This window comes from Megascapheus bottae, chromosome 7 (assembly GCF_031878675.1).
Source record: "Megascapheus bottae isolate mThoBot1 chromosome 7, mThoBot2.hap1, whole genome shotgun sequence".
In the NCBI taxonomy this organism is placed as follows: Eukaryota; Metazoa; Chordata; class Mammalia; order Rodentia; family Geomyidae; genus Megascapheus; species Megascapheus bottae.
This window is the reverse complement of record NC_143515.1, coordinates 395,919-423,757: the sequence shown is the minus strand read 5'-3', so window position 1 is coordinate 423,757 and position 27,839 is coordinate 395,919. Positions and strand designations below refer to the sequence as shown.

The following is a 27,839-nucleotide window of genomic DNA, read 5'->3' as shown; positions in this document are numbered from 1 at the left end:
TCTGCATATAGATATCAAGTTTTGTCAGCAGCTTTTGCTGAAAAGGCTTTATCTTTCCAGCCTATCTTTTTGGCTGCTGGTGAACATAAACCCACAAGATGATCCAGCTATTCCACTCCTAGAAATTTACCCAAAAGATTACAAATCAGAATACAGTAAAACCACCAACATAACCACATTCATTGCAGCACTATTCACCATAACCAAGGTATGGGATCAGCCCAGAAGCCCCTCAATGGATGGGTGGACCAAGAAAATGTGGTCTATATGTTCAACGGAATTTCACTCATCCACTAGAAAGAATCTGTAAAGAAATGGAAAGACTTGGAAAAATTATGTCAAGGGAAGTAAGGCCTAGAGAAACAAAGGATTCATGTGTTCCCTTACATGTGGAAACAAGATTTAGCTTAGAAACTCATAAGTAAATATTGTTGGGTGGTATTCAAATGTATTAATTGAAATACAATAGATTCAAGAGACATCTCAAATGGTATAATTCCTTAGAAAGCCAAAATCAAAGTTCAGCAAAGTAAAACATTAGGAAACAGTTACTCAGAAGAAAGAGGTGGGGTAGGTTCAAAAGGAAAGCAGTAGATAAATGAAGAAGAGGGGAAAATGCAGACAAGAATCCAAAATATATCCTACAAAATTAAGAAGAATAAGGGAATGGGGTGGGTAGGGGAGTGATGAGTGAGAATGTGGAAGGGAGTGGTATGATCAAGATATATTGTATTTATAAACTGCTTGTTAAACGACAACTCCTTTGTACAACTAAAGATAATAATTTTTAAAATGCCCCAAATACTTGGCCATTATATATAATTTCCTTATACAGGTTGTAATTTGTTTTCTTCAATAAGAAAAGTCTAAAAATTTAAATTATTCTAAAGAAATAAGACAATTGAATAGAAAAAGAAAACCATCAATTTGTTAATAAAAAAAAATACTACTTGCCTTTCCCATCTCTCTCCCTCTCCACTACCAGAAGGTGAGCAGTCCTGTCTTATCACATTCTCTCTATCACGATGTTCTACCTTCATTCAGACTCAAAGTAATAGAATGAGCCAACCATTTACTGACTGTGAGCCGTAATATGCTTGGGAGGAGGAAAGGTAAGAATTACCAGAGAGGAAAATCAAATCAGGCTCGAAGGGCAAGAAGGGAAATGTTTTGATTTTGAAATAAGAAAATCTGTTTTACTACAAGAAGAAAACACATACCTCTCTTCTTTATTAATTTGGTCACCAAAGCCTACTGTATTCACAACAGTCAATTTCAACCGAACATTACTTTCCTGAAGTTCATATGTTTGGGCTTTCAGTCTGACATTTGGGCAAAAATGTGAGGATTCGTGTTCTTCGAAACTGGTATTAAACAATGTGTTTATCAGTGTCGATTTTCCAATTCCAGTCTCTCCTGAAAGAGATAAACGATGGCTGAGAAAAATATACCTATGAACTCCTAGAGTTGTTTCAAGGGTCCTACATCATTATCAGAGTAGAGAAATGGGTATATACTAATCTACCCAGAACTTTCAAGAGAGCACTGAAATGTTAAACAAGACTGAAAAACAAAATTAACAGTATTTAAGCAAATGATCATGACTTCAAACTGCTACCTGAAGTGAGCACAAAGAATATGAATGAAGAACTCAGGAGAGTTAGTGCTACTTACCCACACAGAGGATATTAAAACAGAAGCCTTGCTGAATGGATCTATCAACTAGCTGGTCGGGCAAACTCTCAAAACCGACATGTCCACACATATTCAAGGCACGGATATTTTCTTTTCTCTGAAGAAAACAAAGACAATAGTAAGAATTAAAAAAACAACTGTGGCTGAAATAATATATGAGAATACTTGAATGATAAATACAACTTATCGAAAGGACAAAAATAATCTCAAGATCTTTATATCTCACCTAAGATACAAGTAATTATATTAATTTGTAAAAAAAAAAAAGGTGTTCAGACCTTCAATAGGTGCAGACCTTCAAACTATACATTAATTATTCTTTCATACAGCAAAATTATAGTACAACTTATAAAATTATGACTTGTAACACTAAAACCAGGATATCTTAATAAGATATCCATGTAAACCATGTCATATTCACTCACAACACCAAGAATTTTTTAAAGTTATTAAATATGTTTTAGACCAGTTTTTTTTTTTTTTGCCAGTCCTGGGCTTGTCCCTGGATTTTTTCTCAAGGCTAGGGCTCTACCACTTGAGCCACAGCACTACTTCTGGCTTTTTTCTACATATGTGGTACTGAGGAATTGAACCCAGGTCTCGTGCATGGTAGGCAAGCACTCTGCCACTAGGCCACACTACCAGCCCCTAGACCAGTTTTTAATAACAAGGAAAACCGTACATTTAAATGTATAGTCATGGTAGAGAAACATATCAGTCCTACAGCCCTGGTATGACAATTATAATCAATGACTTCAAGTTTCAAGTCACTGGAGTGCAGGAAAAGATATGTAGACATTGAAGAGGAAAAAACAAGGCAAAACAAAAATACCTCAAGAGAAGGTAACTTATTTCCTGAGTTGAGAGTCCCCTGAGGGGACTCCAGTCCCTATGACACAGACAAGATGGGGATCAGGAAGGAACTAGCCATCTGACTGGGCTAATAAATCATTTGGGGATTTGGGCCAGGAAAGTGAGTAGAAGAATTTTAGAATGGAAGGAATCCAAATTCTATAAACAAACTCTGCTCCAACCCAGTGAAACTACCTAGCTATAGAAAGAGTACAAAGATCCCAGCAAGAGAAGAGCTGAGCACTTTTTCAGAGCATCTTCCTGAGACTTGGGCAGAATTTGAGTTTTAAGTCTTTCAATTAAAAGGGCTTGGGAAATGCTCAGGATCACTATTGAATCCTCCATGGCTCACATTTTTAGAGTAAGGACCAAATCCCCAGGAACTAGCACCCTAGTACTGAAGGAACTGAAATACGCCTGCCTAAACAAAGACAGTGATAGTGATAAAACACAACGCAATATAATACAATTCCAGTTTGAAAAAGAAAATAATATAAATTGCAATGAATAAGTAACTTGCCATATATTTGTACAATGGGGCACTAACCTAGTGATATTTACCATGACATAGATTAATTTCAAGAATAAGTATCCATTCTTACTATTTACGGTGATTTTTATCTTTACTGGGGTGCGAACACAGGGCTTCCTTCACACCTGCTGAATTCTACCACCCTAGCTATGCCCCAGTCCTCTTTTGTTTCTGTTTTGTTTTCAAATAAGGCCTTGCCTTTTGCCTGGGCTGGCCCAGATCATGATCTTCCAACTGTAGCTGGGTTGAGACTTAACCACCATGCTCAGCTTTTTTTCTTAAGGTGGGGGTTCTCACAAACTTTTTCCCCAGGTTGATCTTAAGCCACAGTCCTCTGACTTCCAACTTCAGAGTAGCTGGGATGAAAGGCTTAAGCCACAGGCATGCAGCTGGCATTCTACCACTTGACCCATGCTCCAGTTATATGTTTTCTTTGTTTTGTTTTTGGTCAGTCGTGGCACTTGAACTCTGGGCCTAGTACCTGTCCTTAAGCTCTTCAGCTCAAGGCTAGTGCTCTATCTCTTGAGACACAGCGCCACTTCTGGTTTTCTGGTGGTTAATTGGCAATAAGAGTCTCAAGGACTTTCGAGCCAAGCCTGACTTCGACCCATGATCCTTAGATCTTAGCTTCATGACTAGCTAAAATTACAGGCATAAGCCACTAGTGCCCAGACAGTTAAATATATATATACACATATATATATGTGTATATATATATATTTAAAAATTTGCACATGTTCTTCTATGTACTCAAATACGAGGGAACATGTCTCAGAGTCAACACAGTGGAGTGGACTTGGAGAATATATGAGAAATAATGGCTTTTTACTGTATACAATGGGCAAAATTATGAAACAGCCCCCCAAACTGATATAATGCACGTGCACATATATATTCTTTCACTTATTTAATGCAAAACTCCAGGGGCAACTTAGATCATTCTGGTAGGCCTGACCTAGTGAGATGAAACTTTAATATGGAAGTAGAGTATCTGCCCCAGAGACCACTCAGCTGACACCTAAAGAGTGAGCCTCTATTTTAAACAATTAAATGCACAAAAATGTGCCATACATTATATTCTCTGTAGTGTCTCGGATAAACATGCTACTGTCATAAGTTTTTGACAAGGAAGGGCTGGGCATACAATTCAAGGTAGAGTACATACTTACCAAAGGTACAAGGTACTTGGGTTGATTTCCGAAACAACACAGAAAAAAAAAATTAAAGAGAATGAAAATGCTCTAGGCTTACCATTAGCAATGTTTAAGATTAGAATATTTGCTACAATTTTTATTTCAGAAACTAGTGTTTCTTAACTAAATGGCCTCTAAGATTACAGATAATAAAATAAATAAATGGAATGAACAAATAAATGGCCTCTAGAATCCCTTGTGATCTAAAACTACATGATTTCAATGTCACAGGAAGAAAAGAAGCATTTCAAAAATGATTTACTTCAAAGTTTGGAAGAAATGAGACTAAATAGCAGTCACTCCATGGAGAAGTCACTGAAGACAACAAAGAACTGACAAGTCATCTAGGCAAAGCAATAGATTAGAAAGCAGAAAAAAAGTAATTCAAAAAGTATAGAAGATAATAAAGATGGAGTGAACATTTATCAAGGATTATCAAAACAGTGAGACCTTTGTTTGTAGAAAAGAGAAAATAAGAGAGACTTATTGGAGCATGATTTCACCAAAATTTGTTAAGAGTAACTGAATTATGTTTGCACTATAATTTTGTTTTAATTAAAATTAATAACATAAATTTATCAAATAAAAATTTCCTCTCCCCTTTTGGCCAGGTGCTTGTGGCTCTCATCTGTAATCCCAGCTACTTAAGAGGCTGAGATCTGAAAATCAGAATTCAAAACCAGCCTGTGTAAGTCCAATTAAGCAGCAAAAAGCTATAACTAGAGCTGTGCTCCAAGTAATAAGATCACTAGCCTTGAGCAAAAAAAGCTAAGAGATGTCACCCAAGCCCTGAATCAAGCCCCAACATAGGCACAAATTAAAAATAAATAAAAATTAAAATAAGCCAGGTAGTGGTGGCTCACACCTGTAATCCTAGCTACTCAGGAGGCTGAGATCTGAGGATAACAGTTCAAAGCCAGCCTGGACATGAAAATCTGTGAGATTCTTATCTCCAATTAACCACCAGAAAACCAGAAGTGGCACTGTGGCTCAAGGGGTAGGGCAGTAGCCTTGAGCTGAAGAGCTCAGGGAGAGTGCCCAGGCTCAGCGTTCAAGTGCCAAGACTAACCAAAAAAAAATAATAAAAATTATTCTGTTTTTTTAAAATGGGGTTACAGTTACATTCATGAGGAAGTGAGTACATTACTTCTTGCACCTTGTTTCCCCTTCCATGATTTTCTCCCACTTTCCTTCCCCCGCTCCTCCCGAGTTTGTGAAGTTCATTTCCAACAAATTGTTCTGTGAACATCAGTTACATTGGTTCACCCTTTGTCACATCATCTTGTTTTTCCCTTTCCCTTCCTTGATTCATATAAGAAAATAGATGTATATATAGAACATCAGGTACCAAAGTTAGATACAACAACAACAGGGGACCTGACTTCACATAGTACACCACTGACCAGGATAAATCTTTTGTTTCCCAATCTTGGAGCTCATTTCGCTTAGGCTCAATCTACATGGCCATATACACTTAAGTTTTTGAGCCATTGCACGCCTCTGCTAGAAAAATTCTAAATGTAAACCATGGGGTCTATATTCCTTTGGGTCTGACTTGCTTCACTTAATATGATTAAAAATATCCTTTTAAAATATAACTTTTAATAAAAGTTATGATCCCTGCTGCCCAGACACACTGAGAAGCACCCTGAAAGCCTGGGTTCTAATCTCCTGGCAGAAAGGAATCTGGCAAGACCCCTAATGGCTACAAGCACTCTGTCATTCCCAGGAGTTCCACCTCTATCACTCTGCAATGTACCAAGAAAATGCAACACTAGTGCCAGATGAAAGAGCACAGAAATAAAATTCTATACCTGTGAAAGCTGAGGCAGGAGGAGATTGAAGTTCAAGGTCAACCTGGGTTACAAACCAACATGATGTCTCAAAATAAATAAATAAATACAAATTTTAAAAAATGCTGGGTGCTGGTGGCTCACACCTATAATCCTAGCTACTCAGGAGGCTGAGATGTGAGGATCATGGTACAAAGCCAGCCTGGGCAGAAAAGTCTGAAAACCAGAAGTGGTGCTGTGGCTCAAGTGGTGGAGGGATAGCCTTGAGCTGAAGAGCTCAGGAACAGTGCCCAGGCCCAGATCTCAAGCCCCACAACTGTAATAAATAAATAAGGAAGGAAGGAAAGAAAGAAAGAAAAAAAGAAAGAGAGAGAAAGGAAGAAAAAAGAAAGAAAGAAAGAAAGAAAGAAAGAAAGAGAGAGAGAGAGAGAGAAAGAAAATAAACAATAAAAAAACTGCACCCATTCTTTCTAGGAATGCTGTTGAAGCACTCTTCAGAGTTTTAATCTGCTTTATAACAAACATAAAGAACCAAAAAATAAGTAACAAAAAAAATTACTCAACACCATACAAGTACATTATGAACATTTCATATCTGAATCAACAATAAAGTTAATTCATATTCAAGTCTCTGCCACAGAAGTCTGTAGGTTCTCCAAAGATTTTGAAATCATAGAAGCACTTAGAGGATAATATGCCAGCTTTCCAAAAGCAAACTCACATCCCCTTTGTACAATTACTTAAAGAAAACAAAAATTATGTAAATTAAAGAAGCAAACTCACTGTTTGTGTATCACAGTCGGACACTTGTGGGGATATGCAAGCTGATTTTTGCACCATATGAAACTGAAAGATTAGGAAGAGAAAAAAAGCATTAAAAACCGATATGCTACCTCATTAAGTCCTGTTTTAATTATAATTAAATTATAATTTATAATTAATTATATTAATATTATTAATATAATAATATTAAGCATAGGTTCTAATATTCTCATTAACTTTTTTTTCTTTTTTTGCCAGTCCCAGGGCTTGAGCTCAGGGCCTGAGCACTGTCCTTTGGTTTCTCAAGGCTAGAGCTTTACTACTTGAGCACAGCACCACTTCTAGCTTTCTCTACATATGTGGTGCCAAGGAATTGAATCTGGGTCTTTGTGCATGCTAATACGACAAACTCCCAGCCCTATCACTAACTTTGACTTGCAGTTAATACTATACTCACAGAAAATTGTGACTTTCTTACTGTATTATAATGGTTAATATATTAATATTTCACATACAAATACACAAATTAAGAAACCAGGAACTCCCATGTAAAAGCAAGAAGACACATAATATTTATATTTAAAAGACCATAGAAGCCAGGCTCTGGTGGCTCACTCCTGTAATCCAAACTACTCAGTAGGCTGAGATCTGAGAATTATGGTTCAAAGCCAGTCCAGGCAAGAAAGCCTATGAGCCTTTTTCTCTAATAACAACTCAGAAAAAAAACTGGAAGTTGTATTGTGCCCAAGGGGTAGACTGCTAGTTTTGAGCAAAAGAAGCTCAGGAACAGTAGCTAGGTCTTGACCTGAGTTCAAGCCCCAGGACCAGCAAAACAAAACGAAGCAAAACAGACTTTTTAGGAGGGAAAGAGGTAAAGTTGTAAGGCTGTAAGGTTGTGAGCAATGAGTGGTAATGATGAAAAGGGTGACAATAATCAAGATACATTACACGTATAAACTTCTTTGTTGAATGGCAACTCCTTTGCACTACCTAACGATAATTGTTAAAAGTCATTGGAAAATCGTTACTTATTTCTATGATTATCTGTGATAATTGTTGAGATGAAAGGAATTATATCATTGATCATTGTTACATTGAATAAATCAAAAGAATTTATCAGAAAAAAACTTTATAGGAAAGACTTTATAGGACTAAAAGAAAAAAAATAAGCTATTTCACTTTAAAATAAAGTCTAAGAGTCAAAGTAGCACTCAAAAATCTGTTCCCCTGGGCGGGGAGTTTGGCCTAGTGGTATAGAGTGCTTGTCTAGTATGCATGAAGACCTGGGTTAGATTCTTCAGTACCACATACATAGAAAAAGTAGAAGAGATGCCGTGGCTCAAGTGGTAGAGCTCTAACCTTGAGGAAAGCCCAAAGGCAGTGCTCAGGCCCTGAGTTCAGTCCCAGGACTAGAAAAAAAAACAAATAAACATCTGTTCCCCTGTAGTATGCCAGAGGAAAAAGAAATGTTATGATTGATGAGGGGTAGGGGTGGGGGGAAGGGAAACAGGGACCAAGACATGAGAAAGGGCATCAATGTATGTGAAGTAATGCACCTTCTATCTGGCAAATATAATGTAACCCTACTATTAATTACAATAAAAATATATGGAAAAAATTTTATGACTGTTCCAACTGAGATATAGCTAGTTAAATAGGGATTTTAACATTTGGTAAGTCAAGTTCCTTAGCTACCCAATTAAAATAAAAATTTAATTTGTCTACCACTGTGCTAACTCATTTAGGTACGTTTTCCTATTTAGTCCTTACAACACATCTGAGTTCTGCATATTTTCATTTCCATGATCTACAGCAGAATATGTATCAGAAAAGCCAATTAATCTCACAAATCTGTAGGCCATAGACAGGGATCTGATCTGACTGCAGAGTTCTTCCCACTGTCTGAACTTGTAAACCAAATCCATAGTAACTGCAGGAGAGGAACAAAGTAAGGCATACATGAACCTAATATCAAAACACTGTTGTCCAACTTTTGATCCCAGCAGTAGAAACTAAGGAAATGAAATATTTTCATATTTTCATTACAGAATGAAAGAACCTAGGCACTGTCCCTGAGCGCTTTTGCTCAATACCAGCACTCTACCACTTAAGCCACAGCTCCACTTCCAGCTTTTTGGTAATTAGAGATCACAGTCTAATGGACTTTCATGCCTGGGCTGGCTTTGAACCACAACGGTCAGATTTTAGCTTCCTGAAATCACACATGTGAGCCACAGGCCTGGCCTAAAAAGTAATATTAAAGGACTAGGAGGCATAGCTTAGTTGTGTAACATTTCCCTCCATAAACAAGGCCCTGGGTTCAATCCCCACCATTGCAAAAAAAAAAAAGATATTAACGCTGATGCAGTGTCAACACAGGACAAAGTCAGTTCCCTTGCACCCTTGATTATCTATCCTATCAGTCTCTTCCTGAGACCATCAGCCTCTTATGCATCCCTCCATACATAGAGTCTGTATAAATGCAAGTACACGTTCCTTCCACACATATAATAGCAATGGCCAGATTTTCTGCAGTGTATTTTCCAGAGGAGACTTCCTAACTATACATTTGTACCATTTTTTCTAGAGCATAATGTTCAATTCTGTGTACTATACAGAGGCAGTCCTTTCACCTGTAATTACAAAGAACTGCAATAAAACACTGCCCCCATGCGAGACTAAGGGAAGACCATACTGCTATGTTCTGTTACATCATCCCTCTATCCTCATACAAGTACACAAGTACACATCACAACTTCACACCGAAGTTTATAGATACTATAACAATCTTCTCCTACATTCTGATAAAACAAACTTTTCAGGGCCAACCTGGTAACTAAACACTACACAAACAAGTTTTCTCAAACCCTTAGTGGCTAACTGAATACATTCTTTCAACATGAAATAGCACTTGTCAGTTGGAAACTGTCCCTGTATAAAAGAATACAACACAAGCTTGTGATGAACACAAAGTACTAGCTATGCTTTCATAATCTGAAAATTATGTACTGGTATAAAGCACACACTAATTTATCTAAGGTTTGTTGTTGTTTTTTTAACTATATGCATATACTTTTCAACTTACACTAAAGTCTCTGTGCAGTACTCAAGTAGTAGGTCATGGAACTAATCCTACTATGTAGGAAAGAAAAGAAGTGAAAGCTGCTAGAAACAAACACTGGTGGTGTCATGGACATTTGGGGAGACAGAGAAGATCACAGAAGACCAGGGTAGTTTTCCAAGCAGACAGTGCTAGTGAACTTAGTTAAGAAAGTAGTAGGGGACCAAATGATCAATTAAAATGTAAAAAAAAAAAAGAAAAGAAAAGAAAAAGAAAAACACATCAGGCACTGTGGTTCACACCTGTAATCCTACCTACTCAGGAGGCTGAGATCTGAGGATCACGGTTCAAAGCCAGCTGGAGCACAAAAGGACCTGACACTCTTGTCTTCAATTAACCCTAGAAAACAGGAAGTGGGGCTTGGCCCAAGGGTAGGGTGATAGCCTTGAGCTGAAGAGTTCAAGGACAACATCCAGGCCAGAGGTAGGTGGTCTCCTTGAGCAGAAGAAAAGAACATCTCTGAATATTAAAAAGAAGAAGAGAGAATTTCTTGTGGAAACTACAAGAGAGGAGTTGATTGGTCTCAGATATTAAAGAAGTTAGGAGGAACCACAGGTAACATACAAGCAATAGATTAAACAAATCAGTGGCCACTTAGAGCCCATTCAGTGCCATAGAAGATGCTGTATGTGGTTAAAAACCTTGGTCAGAAACCTGCACGAGATGACATGGATGAGATAGGAGAACATTTCATGCTCAGTGTCACTTCCTGACATAATACACTACCTGCTCACACTGAGCATGTGACTGCCTGTGCCTGACATGCCCACATCTGATTCTACGAGGCTGTACATGTTCACATGTCAACTACAGAGCTTTCATGACAAACAATGCAAAGATATTGGCAGAAAAGTAGCTTTCTGTTTGTACTTAATGCAACCATAGCATGAGATTAGATTAGTGTGGTTTAGTAGACAGGTTGGAAAGTAAACTTTCAGAAATAATAAGATGGATTTTTATATTCATTAATCATTAAACTCAACAAAATGTAGGTAAAGTTTGTTATTTATACAGCTGAGGATTCTGTCTCTGGAGGTTTACTCTTCTATCCAAGGACAGCCTATAAGCAGTTTTCAGGAATATTTCTCAGTAGGAAAATTGTTAATCCAGAGTCCTGCTAAGAAAGAATCAAATATTTACTCATAGTTTGCTAAGGAATAAGCCATTTCTTCTGAGGGCTTCAGGACAAAGCATGTGCATTGCCCATCTCTCTGTAAACTAAGATTATAAAGATGATCTTTCTCCAACTATCTCAAATGATATCAAATATTCTAGCATTTCTTTCTGTAATTTATAAATACACTTTTACAAAAATGTGTCTAATTTTGCTAATAGTTAATAATGTATCCATTTTAATAGAGATGCTTATGCATATTATATATATATGCATATATATAAACCCTGTCTATAAATAACAAATTGATTATATAATCAAGTTCAGATTGTGAAGTCTTACCTTTGTGCTTTAGAACAACTTGTTAGAAGTTACTGTTGCTCTGAGACACATTTGTAATGTTAAGGGTCATGTTTTAACTGCTTCAGAGCCTCCAAGGTCCAGTATTATCATCTCCTTATGATGTAAGTGGTAAAGCAGATGGAATTCTACTTGCAATATTTCTCTTTTCTTTCTTTTTTTTTTTTTTTTTGCTCATGGGGTTTGAATTTAGTGCCTGGGCAATGTTCCTGAGCTCTTTTACTCAAGGCTAGCATTTTATCACTATGAAGCACAGCTCTATTTCCAGTATTCTTGTGTTTGATTGGAGATAAGAATCTCACAGACTTTCCTGTCCCAGCTGGCTTTGAACCACAATCCTCACATCTCAGCCTCTGAGTATCAAGGATCAGAGTCAAGAGCTACCAGCACTCAGCTCAGTATTTCTTTTAATATAGTGTTTAATTCTATGCTAAGGTCTCTAAGTTGTTTGAGGAATTCATTTAACACTTGTTATTTTACCATTAAATATCTTCTTACTTCTAAAATAAAACTTGTCTTAGAAATTTGACTGCCCAATTCAGAAACTCTGAAATTATTCCCTGCATTATAGCAGACCATGACAGCATAAAATTGAAACTGAACACCAATCTCCACCAAGGAAAAAAAAACTGTAACTCATGAAGACTGAACAACACATTGTTGAATCATCAGTGGGTCATTGAAAAGATCAGAACAGAAATTCAACAGTTTATGATATTTAACAAAAAGAAGAACACAAAAAAACCAACTCCTATGGGACACAGCAAAGGCAGTACTCAGAGAAAAATTTATAGCTCTGAATTCCTACATTAACAAATTGGAAAAATCTCAAACCAATAATTTAATGGTACATCTCAAGCTCTTGGAAAAAGAGCAACAAACCAATCCCAATTCTAGAAGAAGGAAACAAATTATTAAAATTAGAGCAGAATTAAATGAATTAGAATAAAAAAAAACCCAAAACCATAGAATCAACAAAACAAGGAATTGGTTCTTTGAAAAAAAAATAACAAAATTGACAGACCCTTAGCAAATCTTACCAAAAAAAGTAGGAAGCACACTCAAATAAACAAAATCATGGATGAGAATGGAAATATCATGACAGAAATTACCAAGATCCAAAGCATCATAAGGGAATACTTTTCAAATCTTTAATGCCAACAAATTTGAGAATCCTGAACAGATGGATGAATTTCTACCCAATATTAACATACCCAAATTGAACCAAGAAGACCCAAACAAATAGACCTATTTCAAATATTGAAAAAGAAATGGCAATAAGAGATCTCCCATCCAAGAAAAGGCCAGGGCCTAACGGATTCATAGCTGAATTCTCTAAGGCTTTCAAAGCAGAGCTCACACCAATACTCCTCAAACTCTTCAATGAAACTGAAAGCAAAGGCTATTTCCCAAGCTCATTTTTTTATTTATTTTTTATTTTTTTATTGTAATTAGTAAAAGGGTTACATATGATATTTGCCAGATAGAAGGTGCATTAATTCACATACATTGATACCCTTTCACATGTCTTGGTACCCATTTCCCTCCCTCCCAAGCTCATTTTATGAAGCTGGCATAACTCTCATCCCAAAACCAGACAGGTACTCATCAAAGAAACAGAACTATAGACCAGTTTCTTTAATGAACATTGATGCAAAACTTCTCAACAAAATACTGGCCAGTCGTCTTCAACAACTCATCAAAAAATTATACACTATGATCAAACAGGATTCATCATACAGATGCAAAGCTGTTTCAATATACACAAGTCAATTAACATAATTTATCACATCAACAAGACCAAGGACAAGAACCACCTGATTACCTCAATAGATGCAGAAAAGGCATTTGACAAGAATAAACAACCTTTTATGCTAAAAGCTCTGGAGAAACTAGGAATCCATGGAACATTCCTCCGCATAATAAAAGCTGTGTAGGACAAACCTAGCTAGCATTATTCTTAATGGCAAAAATCTAAAGCCATTTCCCCTAAAATCATGAAAGAGACAAGGATGGCCACTCTCTCTGCTCCTCTTCAATATAGTATTCCAATTCCTAGCCAGAGCAATAAGGCAAGAAGCAAGTATAAAGGGGATCCAAATAGGGAAACAGAAAGTGAAACGCTCCCTCTTTGCAGATGACATAATTCTGTATTTAAAGAACCCTATAGATTCCACTCTCAAATTGCTTGAGCTGATTCAAAACTTTGGCAAAGTAGCAGGGTATAAAATTAACCCTCAAAAGTCAATGGTTTTCCTGTATACCAACAAAGGGAAGAGCGAGGCAGAAATCAGGAAAGCAACTCCTTGTGCATCAGCCTCAAAGAAAATAAAATACTTAGAAATTAACTAAGAATGTAAAGGACCTTTATGATGAAAACTTTAAAACCCTGAAAAAGGAAATTAAAGCAGAACTGAGAAAATGAAAAAAAAAAAAACCTCCCATGCTCCTGGATTAGAAGAATTGACACAGTGAAAATGGCAGTTTTGCCAAGGACTATCTACAATACTCATCAATATCAAAATGTCATTCTTTAAGGAAATAGAGGAAGCAATCAAAAAATTCATAGCAAAAACAATCCTTAGCAAAAAGAACAGCACAGGAGGAATGTCAATATTAAACATTAGCCTCTATTACAGAGCTATAGTAACTAAAACAAATGGTACTGGCACAAGAATAGGCCTGAGGACCAATGGAATAGAACTGATGACCCAGAAATCAACCCACAGACCTATGGCCACCTAATCTTTGATAAGGGAGTCAAAAAAATAGAATGGAAGAATGACAGCCTCTTTCTTCAACAAGTGGTGCTGGCAGAATTGGTTAAGCACCTGCCGAAAACTAAAGTTAGATCCTTCTATGTCACCCTGCACCAGGATTAATTCCAAATGGATCAAAGACCTTGTGGTAAAAACAGATATCCTGAAAACTAGAAGAAGGAACAAGAAGTCTCCTTTGCATGGGTGAAAATTTTCTTAATAAAGACCCAGAAACACAACAAATTAAAGAAAGTTTGGACAAATGGGACTTCATTAAACTGCATAGCTTCTGTATGACAAAGGACATAGCTAGCAAGTTAAATAGAAAGCCAAGAGAGCAGGATATCCTCACTAGCCATACCACAAACAACAGGCCTCATATCTAAAATATATCTACAAGCGAGGCAAGGTGGCTCATTCCAGTAATCCTAGATACTCAGGAGGTTGAAATCTGAGGATCAAGGTTCAAAGCCAGCCCAGTCACAAAAGGACCTGAGACTTATCTCCAATTAACCTCTAGAAAATGGGAAGTGAGACTTGGCTCAAAGGTAGGGTGGTAGCCTTGAGCTGAAGAACTTAGGGACAGTGCTCAGGCTGAATTCAAGCCCCATGACTCCCAAAAAAATCAATCAATCAATCAATCAATTACATCTATAGCTAAAAACACTGAATCTCTCCAAAACAAATCTTCAAAGAAACAACCATCCCATTAAAAGATGGGCCAAAGACTCAAAGAGAGTCTTCTCTGAAGAAGTAAGAATGGCCTATAGACACATGAAGAAATGCTCAACATCTCTGGTCATAAAAGAAATGTAAATCAAAACAACTCTAAGATTCCACCTCACCCCAATAAGAATGTCTAGGATCAAGAAATCTAATAACAACATATGCTAGAGGGGATGTGGCCAGGAGGGATCTCTACTGCACTGTTGGTGGGAGTGCAAACTCGTTCAACCACTATGGAAAGCAGTGTAGCAGTGCCTCAAAAGGCTAAACATAGAACTCCCCTATGACCCAGCAATTCCACTACTTGGCATTTACCCAAATGTCCAGAAGCAAGGACATACTAAAGCAACTAGCACAATGATGTTCATTGCAGCACTATTTACCATAGCAAAGATATGGAACCAACCCAGATGCCCCTCAGTTGATGAGTGGATCAACAAGATGTGGTATTTATACACAATGGAATTCTATGCAGCTGCCAGAAAGAATGACATTGCCCCATTTGTAAGGAAATGGAAAGACTTAGAAAAAATCATATTAAGTGAAGTAAGCCAGACTCAAAGGAACATAGGCATACACATCTAGGACTCTGCTAGCAGAGGATTACAATAGCTTAAAACCTAGGTACATAAGGTCATATAGGATGAGACTAAATGAAAGGAACTCTAGGATACGGAAACCAAAGCTTTATACTGCCACTGTTGTTTTTAATGTAGTTATTTATCTTCTCTGTTTTTGCCTTCATAGTTAACCTCATATTGTTAGTGTATTTGACTTTGTAACCTCGTATATTGTATATACATTAATTTATTTGAAATAGGAAAGGGAAGGGGGAAAAACTAGATTGGAATGGGTGGAGGAAGGGAATTGGGGACAAAAACATGAGAGGGGGTATCAATGTGTGAGAAGTAATGCACCTACTATCTAGTGAATGTAACTGTAACCCCTCTATATATCATCCTGACAATTAAAAAGAAAAAGAAAAAGAAATTTGACTAGCTAAGTAGTATCAGTGGAAAATATTAAAAGTAATTATTTGCATTTCTTCTAATACAATTCATTCACTTTTCCCAATTTATGCATTGGGATTTTAACTGGGTTTTAGGCAGATATTTAAAATCACAGAATATGAATAAACACAGACACTTAGTATGATCTTAAACATAAACTTAACCTTTTTTCCCCTTTTATGCCAGTAGCAGGACATTAATTCAGTACCTTACATTCTTGCTTGGCATTTTCAATGAAGGCTGGTAATTTTCCACTTGAGCTAGTCCTCTACTTCCAATTTTTTGATAGTTAATTGGCCCTAATACTCTCATAGACTTTCTGCCCTAGGCTGAAATCTTCAGATCTTAGTCTCCTGAGCAGCTAAGATTACAGGTGTGAGCCACCAGCACCTAGGATCAGGCTTAACTTTTCCTTCAATAATCTTATTCCAATCTTTCTAACAATATAGACCATTATCACTATTTCAGTATGGATTTCATGTATATTACCTTTTTCCTATGTTTTCCTGACTTATGATGGCAGGATAATACTTTATACATTGTCAGCATGATATCAGTAGTACACTGTGATTATAATCAGTTTCACCCACTGTAGTTTGGGGATGTTCCTCCTTTACCACCCATAGGTAGCAGGAGAGCCTGCTAATTTGCCCTCTAGTTTCTTTCCTGTTTATAGTAACATTTATCTAGTGACATTAGTTTAAGACACGTGGGTGGGCTTGTATGCAACTAAGACAGATGGTAACCAGAGCCTTCTGTATTTTTTGTAGTTCTGCGGTTCTTGTGGGGTTCTGTTGTTGTTGATGCTTTTATTGGTTGTGTGTATGCTGTTCTTGCAATAAGGAGGTTCTTTATTATTGCTGCTTTCCAACCATGCCAGGTATGTTTGCATCATTTGTACATGCTGTTTATCCTCCTTTGTTTGTAGGAAAATTCCTACTTCTGCAAAGCTCTATTAAGCCTTTTTTTCTTTCTGACTGGACAGAGGTCATTGTATCCTATGTGTCTTGTCCATATTCTTAGTTACATGCACATGTCCTATGTTTCCTATCTGTGCTAAACTTCTAATTGCAAGATTTATTTAGCTTTGACCCCTCTCACATGGAGTCTGTTTCTCTGATCCTGAAATAGAAAGCCTTTTGGAAAATATTGTATTCATTTGGGGAATAAATAAAATGGGGTATTGACATACTTGCCATTATTTTCACCACAAGTATTGTCCTTTAAAAGTAGTTTCATTGAGAAACTGTTTCATCTGCCTTCCTTTTTCTCCACTTCTGTTAGATAGAACATTCCATGCTCAGCATCACTTCCTGACATAACTTATAGTCTGCTCACACTTGAACAGGTATGCTTCCTGCAATTGACATGCCACACACACCTGATTCTCTGAGGTTGTATATGTTCACTTGTCAACCAACTAAAGAGCTTTCATGACGATATATGCAAAATTTCTGGCAGGCTTTCTGTTTATAGCTAATATAATCATAGCATGTAACTAGATTGTAGACAGTGTGGTTTATTAGACTGTTGGGTTGGAAAGTAAAATTTACTTCAATAAATAAGAGGTTTTTGTACTCATTCAACATTAAACTTTGGCTACTAAAAAACTATATTTAGGGCTGGGTGTTTGGCCAAGTGGTAGAGTGCTTGCCTAGCATGCATGAAGACCCGAATTCAATTCCTTGGTACCAGATACACAGACAAAGACAGAAGTGGTGTTGTGTCTCAAATGGTAGAACTCTAGGCTTGAGAAAGCTCAAGGATAATGCTTAGGGGCTGTGTTAAAACCCCAAGTCTGGAAGAAAAAAAAAAGAGCTATATTTAGTTGTATAGAATTTTAAGGAAAATGTCCATCTTTATATAGCAGAAATATAGCAGAACTATAGGGTTAATGAAAATGTAATTTCACTATTCACTGTGTTTAAGAGTTGCTAGAATGTGGATCTATAATGTCCTCTGCAGTTTGGTTCTACTGGGAAGTAAAAGAACCTTAGCCATGGTGCTCACTGCTTATGTCATTGGGGTAGGTCCTCAAGATACATGAAACACACACCATATATAATTACATAACATACATTATATACTTTATAACATAAAATGCATAACTAAATAATAAAAACAATAACCCAATTTAAAATGGGTTAGAAACTTGAATAGACGCTTTTCCAAGGATGAAAAATCAAAACATTCAAGATACTGAATGTGAAATCACTAGCAAATACAAACTAAGAACATAATGAGATAGCACTACACATCTATGACAGTGGCTTAAAAAGTAAGCTGACAGTATCCATTACAGGCAAGGTTGCAGAACAATCTGAACTCTCATTCAGAATGCAAAACAATACAAACTTTTTGGGAAATAGTTTAGCAGTTTGTTATTAAGTACATTTAGCACACCACTCAGAGATTCTATTCCTATTGACAAAAGAGAAATTAAAATATTTTCACATAAAAGCCTGTAAGTATACTAGGATTGGGAATTTAACCCAGTGGAAGAGCACTCGCCTAGCAAGTGCAAGGCCCTCAGCTCAGTCCTCGGCTCTAAAATAATAATAATAAGAGCCTGGGAGTATAATGTTTTTTATTCCACCACTGTCAAAAACTAGAAACTGCCCAAACACTAAATGGCACAGGAATGAGCAAACTGCATTGTTAAACATTCATACAGATTACTATTCAACAATAGAGAGTGTACAGCATCCACAAACCTCAAAAAGTTTAACACTTCCCAAAGAAACCATCTCAAAGGCTCCAAGTCTCACAAATGACACTAAAAGAGGCAAAACAACAGGTACAAAAAACTAATCAGTAGCTACTCAGGCAGGAAGAGGGCACAATTCAGTTTCAACTATCTCCAGCTGGCTTGTGTAGGTATTCATCGAAATTCACACAACCCTGAATTGAAGATGGTAAAGTGCTTACCTATTGGATAAGGCCTTAACTCAAACACATACACTTTACTATACACAAATTACATTAAAATACAAAGTATCATTAAAATACAACAAAACATTCTCACTAAAATGTTAAGTAATACATTGGAAAGCAGTGGCTAACAGAGTAATGAGTGCATGTGAGAATAAATGAAATGATTTAACATAGCATGTTACATATTGTAAGCAACAAAAAATATCTAAATACAAAACAAAATTAAAGCATTTTCTACAACTGCTCAAATTTAAATAGAGTGGATTACATTCTTCTGATTTTCTAGGTGATGTGGTAGCGTTAAATTATAATTCTTTTTTTTTTTTTTTGCCAGTCCTGGAGCTTCAACTCAGGGTCTAAGCATTACCCTTGAACTTTCTGAAGGCTTGCACTCTACCACTTGAGCCACCGCACCACTTGCAGCTTTTTCTACGTATGTGATACTGAGGAATCAAACCCAGGTCTTCGTGCAAGCACTCTAACATGAAGCCAAACTCCTAGCCCCAAATTACAATTCTTTTGTGTACAACAGAATAATACTATCAGAAGTATCTCATCTTCTACTGAACAAAGAGTCTCTAGAAAGATCTCAATGACTCACACAATGGAGAAATGTAACATGACATCAGTATAAATGTATGCCTCTGAAACGGTTAGAATAATAACAGATACAAATACTGGAATACTACAAGACAAAAAAAAATCCATTTGAGAAGACCTAGGGCAAGGAGGTTCAAGAACCAAAAAACTAGATTTGACATAATTCTTATCTGAAATAAATGCTGTTAGCAGTACTCTCATTGGGGGTTGGACAACAGAACATAAAAATACAAGTATTTGCCACTCTCAATGTACTCTAGAATCTAATCACAACTAACAACCACATTGACAAATTCAGAGAAAAATACATCTTGAAGCCAGCACCAGTGTTCATGTCTATAATCCTAACTACTTAGGATGCTAAGCTCTGAGCATCCCAGGGCCAAGAGCATATAGCCTTGGTAGAGTGCTTGCTTCACATGCATGAAGCCTTAGGTTCGATTCCTTGATACCACATACACAGAAAAAGCAAAAGTGGTGGTGTGGCTCAAGTGGCAGAGCGCTAGCCTTGAGCAAAATATAAGTGTCCTCGGACAGTGCCCAGGCCCTGAGTTCAAGCCCCAGGACTGGCCAAAAAAAAAATCCCAATTCAAAGCCCATCTGATAAAAAGCAGAAAGTGGAGGCATGGCTCAAATCAAATTGCAGAGTGTCAGTTATAAACAGAATATGGAAGAAAGATTATAAGTCCCCAAGTTCAAGCCCCAATACATATTCCTTTAACATGAACAAAGATTCTTAGAAATAACTACTAAAAAGATGAAATTATACCCAAAGCTGAAAAATGTTTCCTTTTATTTTGTAAAAACTGTTATTAACTTTTTAAAGCTGCTTTTATATATATACAGCTTTATATAACTGAAAGACTTAAATTATTATAAAGCTGAGTGTATGTACGGTCAGTCTGAGACAATGAATCTTCCAATCTAAAATATGTAACCAGCTCCTCTGTACTCATCTATAGCCACCTTTACCTCCATATGGAATTGTTGTAAAAAGCCCCTCATTTAAAGCTAGTATGAAACTGTACAAAAAAAAATGTGGAGGGGATAACAACTTACATATGTAACTGTAACCTTTGTATATCATTCTGACAATAACTTTATAAATTTTTTTGTTGGTTGTGGGGCTTGGGAGCTGTCCCTGAGCTCTTCAGCTCAAGGCTACCGCCCTACTCCTTGAGCCACAGCACTTTTTATTTTCTAGTGGTTAATAGGAGATAAGAGTCTCAAGAACTTTATTGCCTGGGCTGGCTTTGAACCACAATTCTTTAGATCTCAGTCACCTGAGTAGCTAGGATTATAGGCATGAGCCACTGCGCCCGACTTAAAATTAACTTTTTTCAAAAAATGCATTTTCCAAAAGTTTATTGCAGCAAGCTTCTTACAGTTTGAATACAGACTCCTTAAGAACTGTATCATAAACACTTAAGGTTCTGAGTAGATTCACAAATGCCTTAGGTGTGAGGTAAAGAGAACTTAGTCTTAATACTGTTTTCAAAGGCAGTAGCATACTATAAAAAGAAATGTGTTTGGACCAGGAGTTCGGCCTAGTGGTAGAGTGCTTGCCTAGCATGCACGCAGACCCGGGTTCGATTCCTTGGTGCCACATACATAGCAAAAAACCGAAAGTGGTGCTGAGGCTCAAGTGGTAGAGCTCTAGCCTTGAGCAAGTCCAAGGACAGTGCTCAAGCCCTAAGCCCAAGCCCAGGATTGGCAAAAAAAAAAAAAAGAAAAAAAGAAATGTGTTTTCCCTATTTCTAGAAAAGTTAGGAATTGTAGATTATGAATTCTTAGTAAAAAGAAAAGTATTCCCACTCCTGGAGGATTCAAAATTTGATTACTGGGAAATGGAAGAAAAAAAATACAATCAATGCTCTGTAGCTTTTCAAGGCTCTAAATTATAGCTGAAAAAAAACTTTTGACTTTTTCCTGCAGGTCAAATTACACAACTATAACCAAGATAAAGATATACACCCCACCCCAGCCTTTTTTTTGTTGTTCCTGTGGGTCATGGGTCTTGAATTTGGCCTGAGCACTGTCCCTGAGCTTTTCAGCTCAAGGCTACCCCCCTATCCCTGGGTCTGGGGCACTGTCCCTGAGCTCTCTAGCTCAAGGTTACCTACCACCCTACCCTTGAGCCAAGCCCCACTTCCCGTTTTCTAGAGGTTAACTGGAGATAAGAGTGGCAGGTCCTTTTGTGCCTGGTCTGGCTTTGAACCTTCATCCTCAGATCTCAGCTTTCTGAGTATCTGGTATTACAGGCGTGAGCCACTGCACCCGGTTCCCAGCCTTTTTTTTTTTTTTTTTTTTTGCCAGTCCTGGTTTTAAGCACTGTCCTTGAACTTTCTCAAGGCTAGCATTCTACCACTTGAGCCTCGGCACCACTTCCGGCTTTTTGCTATGTATATGGTACCGAGGAATCGAACCCAGGTCTTCGTGCATGCTAGGCAAGCACTCTACCACTAGGCCAAACTCCCGGCCCCCCAGCCTTTTTTAAAGTAGAACTGGGGGAATGAAGTTGGGACCACTAACTAGCTTGATAGACAGATACTCTATTACTTGAGCCATGCTCCCTGCCATTTTTTAAAAATAGAGTCTCATGCTTATGCCCAGGACCGCATGGACTGCTATCTGCTTAGTTACACTTCTCATACTGCTAGCATGACAGATGTGCTTTTGTGTCCAACTATCCACTTAGATGGTATTGTTTATGACTTGACAGAACTTGAATAATCCTGATCCTCCTGATCACTGCCTCCCAAGTAAATAAGATTACAGATGTGAGCCACCAGCATACAGAAAATTTTATTTTAGTAATTGAGGAAAAAATATATTATACCTTTCCCAGAGGACAGATATTTAAAGACCTACTATACAGCCTATATCATATTTCAAATCTTCCTGCCTGTTTTACAAGGCACAGTTCATTCTGGTTCTACCACACACTCGAATTCATAGGATGCATGTAACACAGTCAGCCATTTCTTTGTTTCTAAGAAGTTTAAATTAGCAATAATTAACCCAATATGTTTTGTTGCATCTGTGGTACACCGAATTCATCAAGTCATACTTAAACAAATGTAAAGTGAACGATAATGGGAAGGGCTCACTATGCTGATAGTTCGGATTTTATATGGCACATGGATCTGGAAATATTTTCATTTTACTTCATATATCACAATTTCATGTATTTATTTTTCTGCAGTACTGGGGCTTGAACTCAGTGGAGGCACTCTCTTAATTTTTTCACATAAGGCTGAGGCTCTATCATTTGAGCCACAGCTTCACTTCCCAATTTTGTTGGTTAATGAGAGATAAAAGTCTCACAGATTTTCCTCGCTGGGCAAGCTTCAAACTAGGATCTGAGATCTTGGCATGCTGTATAGCTAGGATTACAGGCATGAATCCTTGAACTTCCAGCTTAATTCCTCAACTGGATATATTTCAGAGACAAACTGTTCAATTCATCCTAATTTATTTATTTTTTTTAAGTTTCAGGGTAATGCACAGAGGAGTTGGAGTTACATTCATCAGGTAGTAGGTGCATTGCTTCTTGAACCATCCTATTTTATTCTTTAGAACTGAATTTCTCCCATTAAGGAGAACCCAAAAGTTAAAAGAGGGGCTGCAAGTTTAGCCTAGTGGTGGAGTGCTTGCCTAGCATGCACGAAGACCTGGGTTCAATTCCTTGGTACCACATACCTAGAAAAAAAGCCAGAAATGGTGCTGTAGCTCAAGTGGTAGAGCTCTAGCCTTGAGAAAGCCTGTGCCCAGGCCCTGAGTACAAGGCCCAGGACTGGGGGGAAAAAAAGTTAAAATAATTTGGCCCAGTAAATTTAAGATTAATTGAATTGTTTTAATTGAATTTGGTTCAATGCTTCTTCTGAGGAAATAAGAAAGGAAAAGGTTGGAGAAGTACTACAAGCAGGTACTGGTGGCTCATGCCTATATTCCTAGCTACTTAGGAGGCTGAGATCTGAGGACTGGGTTCGAAGCCATCCCATCTCCAATTAACCACCAGAACACTGGAAGTGGTGCTGTAGCTCAAAGTGATAGAGCACTAGACTTGAGAAAAAAACACTCAGGGGCAGTGCCAGGCCCTGAGATCAAGCCCCATGACCGACCCACCCTCCCACCTACCCAAAAAGTACTACTGGAAGGTAAACCTTAAAACAGGCAAAGTTTGCACTTAGTCTTTCTGTATTTCTTTTTCTTTAGCTCTCCCCATCTTCATGTCTTAATCAAAATGACTGTATTGACCCCTAATAATCCTCTAGTTTTGTTTCCCAGGACTTTACCTGGTATCTGTTAAGATGCCTGCATTTTTTTGAGAAAAGATTTGCATTGTATTTTATTGTTGGGGTGATGTATAAAGGAGTTACAGGTATATTCATCAGGTAGTGGGTACATTACTTCTTGAACATTGATACCCTTTTCCCATGTTTTTCTCCCACTTTTCCTTCCCCAAAAGATCTTCTATGAAGTCATGCAAGGTGGATGGGATGTAGCCCAGTGTCAAGAGAGCTTACCTAGCCCTATTTAATCTCCAGAAATCAATCCATAAGTAAAAATCAACACTGCCAGGCAGTGTGATAATCGTTCAAAGCCAGCCTAGGCAGAAAAGTCCTCAAGATTCTACCTCTAACCAGCTAAAATGTCTGAACTGTCATTCATATGACAGAGGGCATCAGCTGTGCTTGAAAATGCCCTGAGTCCAGTTCCCAATTCTATGGAGGGGTTGATAATTCCATGTGTGCTTCAGCCCTAAAATACTGCCCTGAAACAGTAATTACTGATGAGGATTTCTTGGGACTACTGTTTAGGCCCATCTCCAAATGGAGAGTTCCATTTCCAAATAAACTTTCTCCTATTGGGTGAGGAGGGAGGATTTCTTCTCAGTGCCAAATAAGATGACCTTAGCCAACAATCCTCTCTATAACAAAGATGGCTTTCTATTCAAATTTCCCAAAATAAATCAAGTCATCCTGGCCTTACAGCTCAGAACTAATACCCAGTTGCTGGACACCAGTGGCACACGCCTGTAATACTGGATACTCAGGAAGCTGAGACCTAAGGATCACAGTTAAAAGCCAGATTGGGCAGGAGAGTCCATAAGACTCTTATCTGCAATTAACCATCAAAAAGCAGGAAGGGTGATGTGACTCAAGTGGTGGAGTGACAGCCTTCAGCACAAAAACTAACAGACAGTACCCAGACCCTAACTTCAAGCTTTCAAGCCCCAGTACAGCACGTGTGTGTGTGTGTGTGTGTGTGCACAATCCAGACAAAACACATATAGTGAGAGCTGTTTTCAATAAATAGTGCAAGAGGAATTAAAAACCCATACATCACAAACAATTCCCCAAGTGAAATCTGTTATCTCACAGAAAAATTAACTAAAAATGGATTGTGAACTTAAGTGTAAACCATAAAACTTTCAAGAAGATAAAGAAAAAAGATTGAGGATCTGAAGTTAGACAAAGCTCTTAAAACTTGATTTAAAAAAAGCACACATCTATGAAATGAAAACATAAAAACCTGTCAGACTTAATGACTTTAAGCAGTTTTACAAAGGAGTTATCATTTAACAAAGCAGTTTATAAATACAATGCATCTCGACCAATGTCAGTCCTTTCGACAAGATGATGGAAAGAAAAATAAGAAATTTTCCAAACCACTTACTTGAGAAAGGGCTAGTATAGAACTCATTAAAAAAAAAAAGTACAATCCCTCTATACCAATAACAAAAGTCAATCTTATGGAGGAAAAAAAATTAAGACATCAAACCAAAGATATTGCAGATAGATGGATAGATGTGTAGCATCACTAGCAAGAGGAACATATAATTTAAAATCACAGTGAGCTATCATGTATTAGAATGGCTAAAAATAGTAACAGCACTAAATACGGACAAAAATATGGAGAAATTGGAGCTCTTATATATTCCTGGAGGAACATTCAGCAGTTTCCTATAAAGCTAAATATGCAACTGCCACAGAACCCAGCAATATTCCTAAAACTTTATTCCAGAGAATACATACCATGATGCTGCACTAATAATGGTAGTCATTTTATTCATATTAGCCTCAAATGTCCTTCTGCTTAGGAAACTACCAATACTTGCAACGACTTGGATTAATCTGTTAAGGTATTTGTGAGTGAAAAAAAATCCAATCCTAACTACTGGGTAATTTATATAAATCTAGAGATGATAAAGCCACAGAAATGATAAATTACTGTCAGGGTTGTGAAGAGGTAGAAGCAGAATGTGTGTGTATTTATAAGGAGGCAAGACAAGACAGTGTTGTGGAGACAGAAAGATCCTGCATAAAGCTGCCGGTGCGGCTCATCAGACACAGCACCAGTCTTACATGCGCAGGGCACCGGTGTGCCCTCCTAGTACTAGAGGGGAAAACAGGACGGAGAGATCCTCCGTCTTCCTTGTGCCACAGTCGACATCCCCATGGACGGGATACCGCCACAGGCGGAGGAACACCGGAGAGCGGTGGGAACCGCAGTACATGATTTCTTACAACTGCGTGGGGACCGACAGCCACCTGAAGATCGGAAGCGTGCCACAGCTTTCAACTCTGAACATCACTCTGAATTAGTCGAAAACCAGACGTTCCTCACACAACGCCGGAACTGCACACGACACACACGCACGCGCAAAAACAAAAGTCCACTGTATACAACACAAAAACAAAAGTCCACTGTATACAACACAAAAACAAAAGTCCACTGTATACAACACAAAAACAAAAGTCCACTGTATACAACACAAAAACAAAAGTCCACTGTATACAACACACGCACACAAAAACAAAAGTCCACTGTATACAACACAAAAACAAAAGTCCACCGTATACAACACAAAAACAAAAGTCCACCGTATACAACACAAAAACAAAAGTCCACCGCATACAACACAAAAACAAAAGTCCACTGTATACAACACAAAAACAAAAGTCCACTGTATACAACACAAAAACAAAAGTCCACCGTATACAACACAAAAACAAAAGTCCACTGTATACAACACAAAAACAAAAGTCCACTGTATACAACACACGCACACAAAAACAAAAGTCCACCGTATACAACACAAAAACAAAAGTCCACTGTATACAACACAAAAACAAAAGTCCACTGTATACAACACAAAAACAAAAGTCCACTGTATACAACACAAAAACAAAAGTCCACCGTATACAACACAAAAACAAAAGTCCACCGTATACAACACAAAAACAAAAGTCCACCGTATACAACACAAAAACCAAAGTCCACCGCATACAACACAAAAACAAAAGTCCACCGTATACAACACAAAAACAAAAGTCCACCGTATACAACACAAAAACAAAAGTCCACCGTATACAACACAAAAACCAAAGTCCACCGCATACAACACAAAAACAAAAGTCCACCGTATACAACACAAAAACAAAAGTCCACCGTATACAACACAAAAACAAAAGTCCACTGTATACAACACAAAAACAAAAGTCCACTGTATACAACACACGCACACAAAAACAAAAGTCCACCGTATACAACACAAAAACAAAAGTCCACCGCATACAACACAAAAACAAAAGTCCACCGTATACAACACAAAAACAAAAGTCCACCGTATACAACACAAAAACAAAAGTCCACTGTATACAACACAAAAACAAAAGTCCACTGTATACAACACAAAAACAAAAGTCCACTGTATACAACACACGCACACAAAAACAAAAGTCCACCGTATACAACACAAAAACAAAAGTCCACTGTATACAACACAAAAACAAAAGTCCACTGTATACAACACAAAAACAAAAGTCCACTGTATACAACACAAAAACAAAAGTCCACTGTATACAACACAAAAACAAAAGTCCACTGTATACAACACAAAAACAAAAGTCCACTGTATACAACACAAAAACAAAAGTCCACTGTATACAACACAAAAACAAAAGTCCACTGTATACAACACAAAAACAAAAGTCCACTGTATACAACACAAAAACAAAAGTCCACTGTATACAACACACGCACACAAAAACAAAAGTCCACCGTATACAACACAAAAACAAAAGTCCACTGTATACAACACAAAAACAAAAGTCCACTGTATACAACACAAAAACAAAAGTCCACTGTATACAACACAAAAACAAAAGTCCACTGTATACAACACAAAAACAAAAGTCCACTGTATACAACACAAAAACAAAAGTCCACTGTATACAACACAAAAACAAAAGTCCACCGTATACAACACAAAAACAAAAGTCCACCGCATACAACACAAAAACAAAAGTCCACCGTATACAACACAAAAACAAAAGTCCACCGTATACAACACAAAAACAAAAGTCCACCGCATACAAC

General features: G+C 37.5%; 1 protein-coding gene across 2 annotated transcripts in view; it reads right to left on the bottom strand.

Annotated features, from left to right (window-relative positions):
• The window catches only part of Septin10 (septin 10), a 61,172-nt gene that overhangs the window by 28,371 nt on the left and 4,962 nt on the right, over positions 1 to 27,839 (bottom strand). For both annotated transcript variants that reach the window (XM_090336262.1, XM_090336263.1), the window contains exons 2-4: positions 6,849 to 6,911; positions 1,675 to 1,792; positions 1,221 to 1,416 (exon numbers count right to left, since the gene is read on the bottom strand). In XM_090336262.1, coding sequence (XP_090192388.1) covers positions 1,221 to 1,416; positions 1,675 to 1,792; positions 6,849 to 6,911 — 377 coding nt within the window. The remainder of the gene's footprint in view (positions 1 to 1,220; positions 1,417 to 1,674; positions 1,793 to 6,848; positions 6,912 to 27,839) is intronic.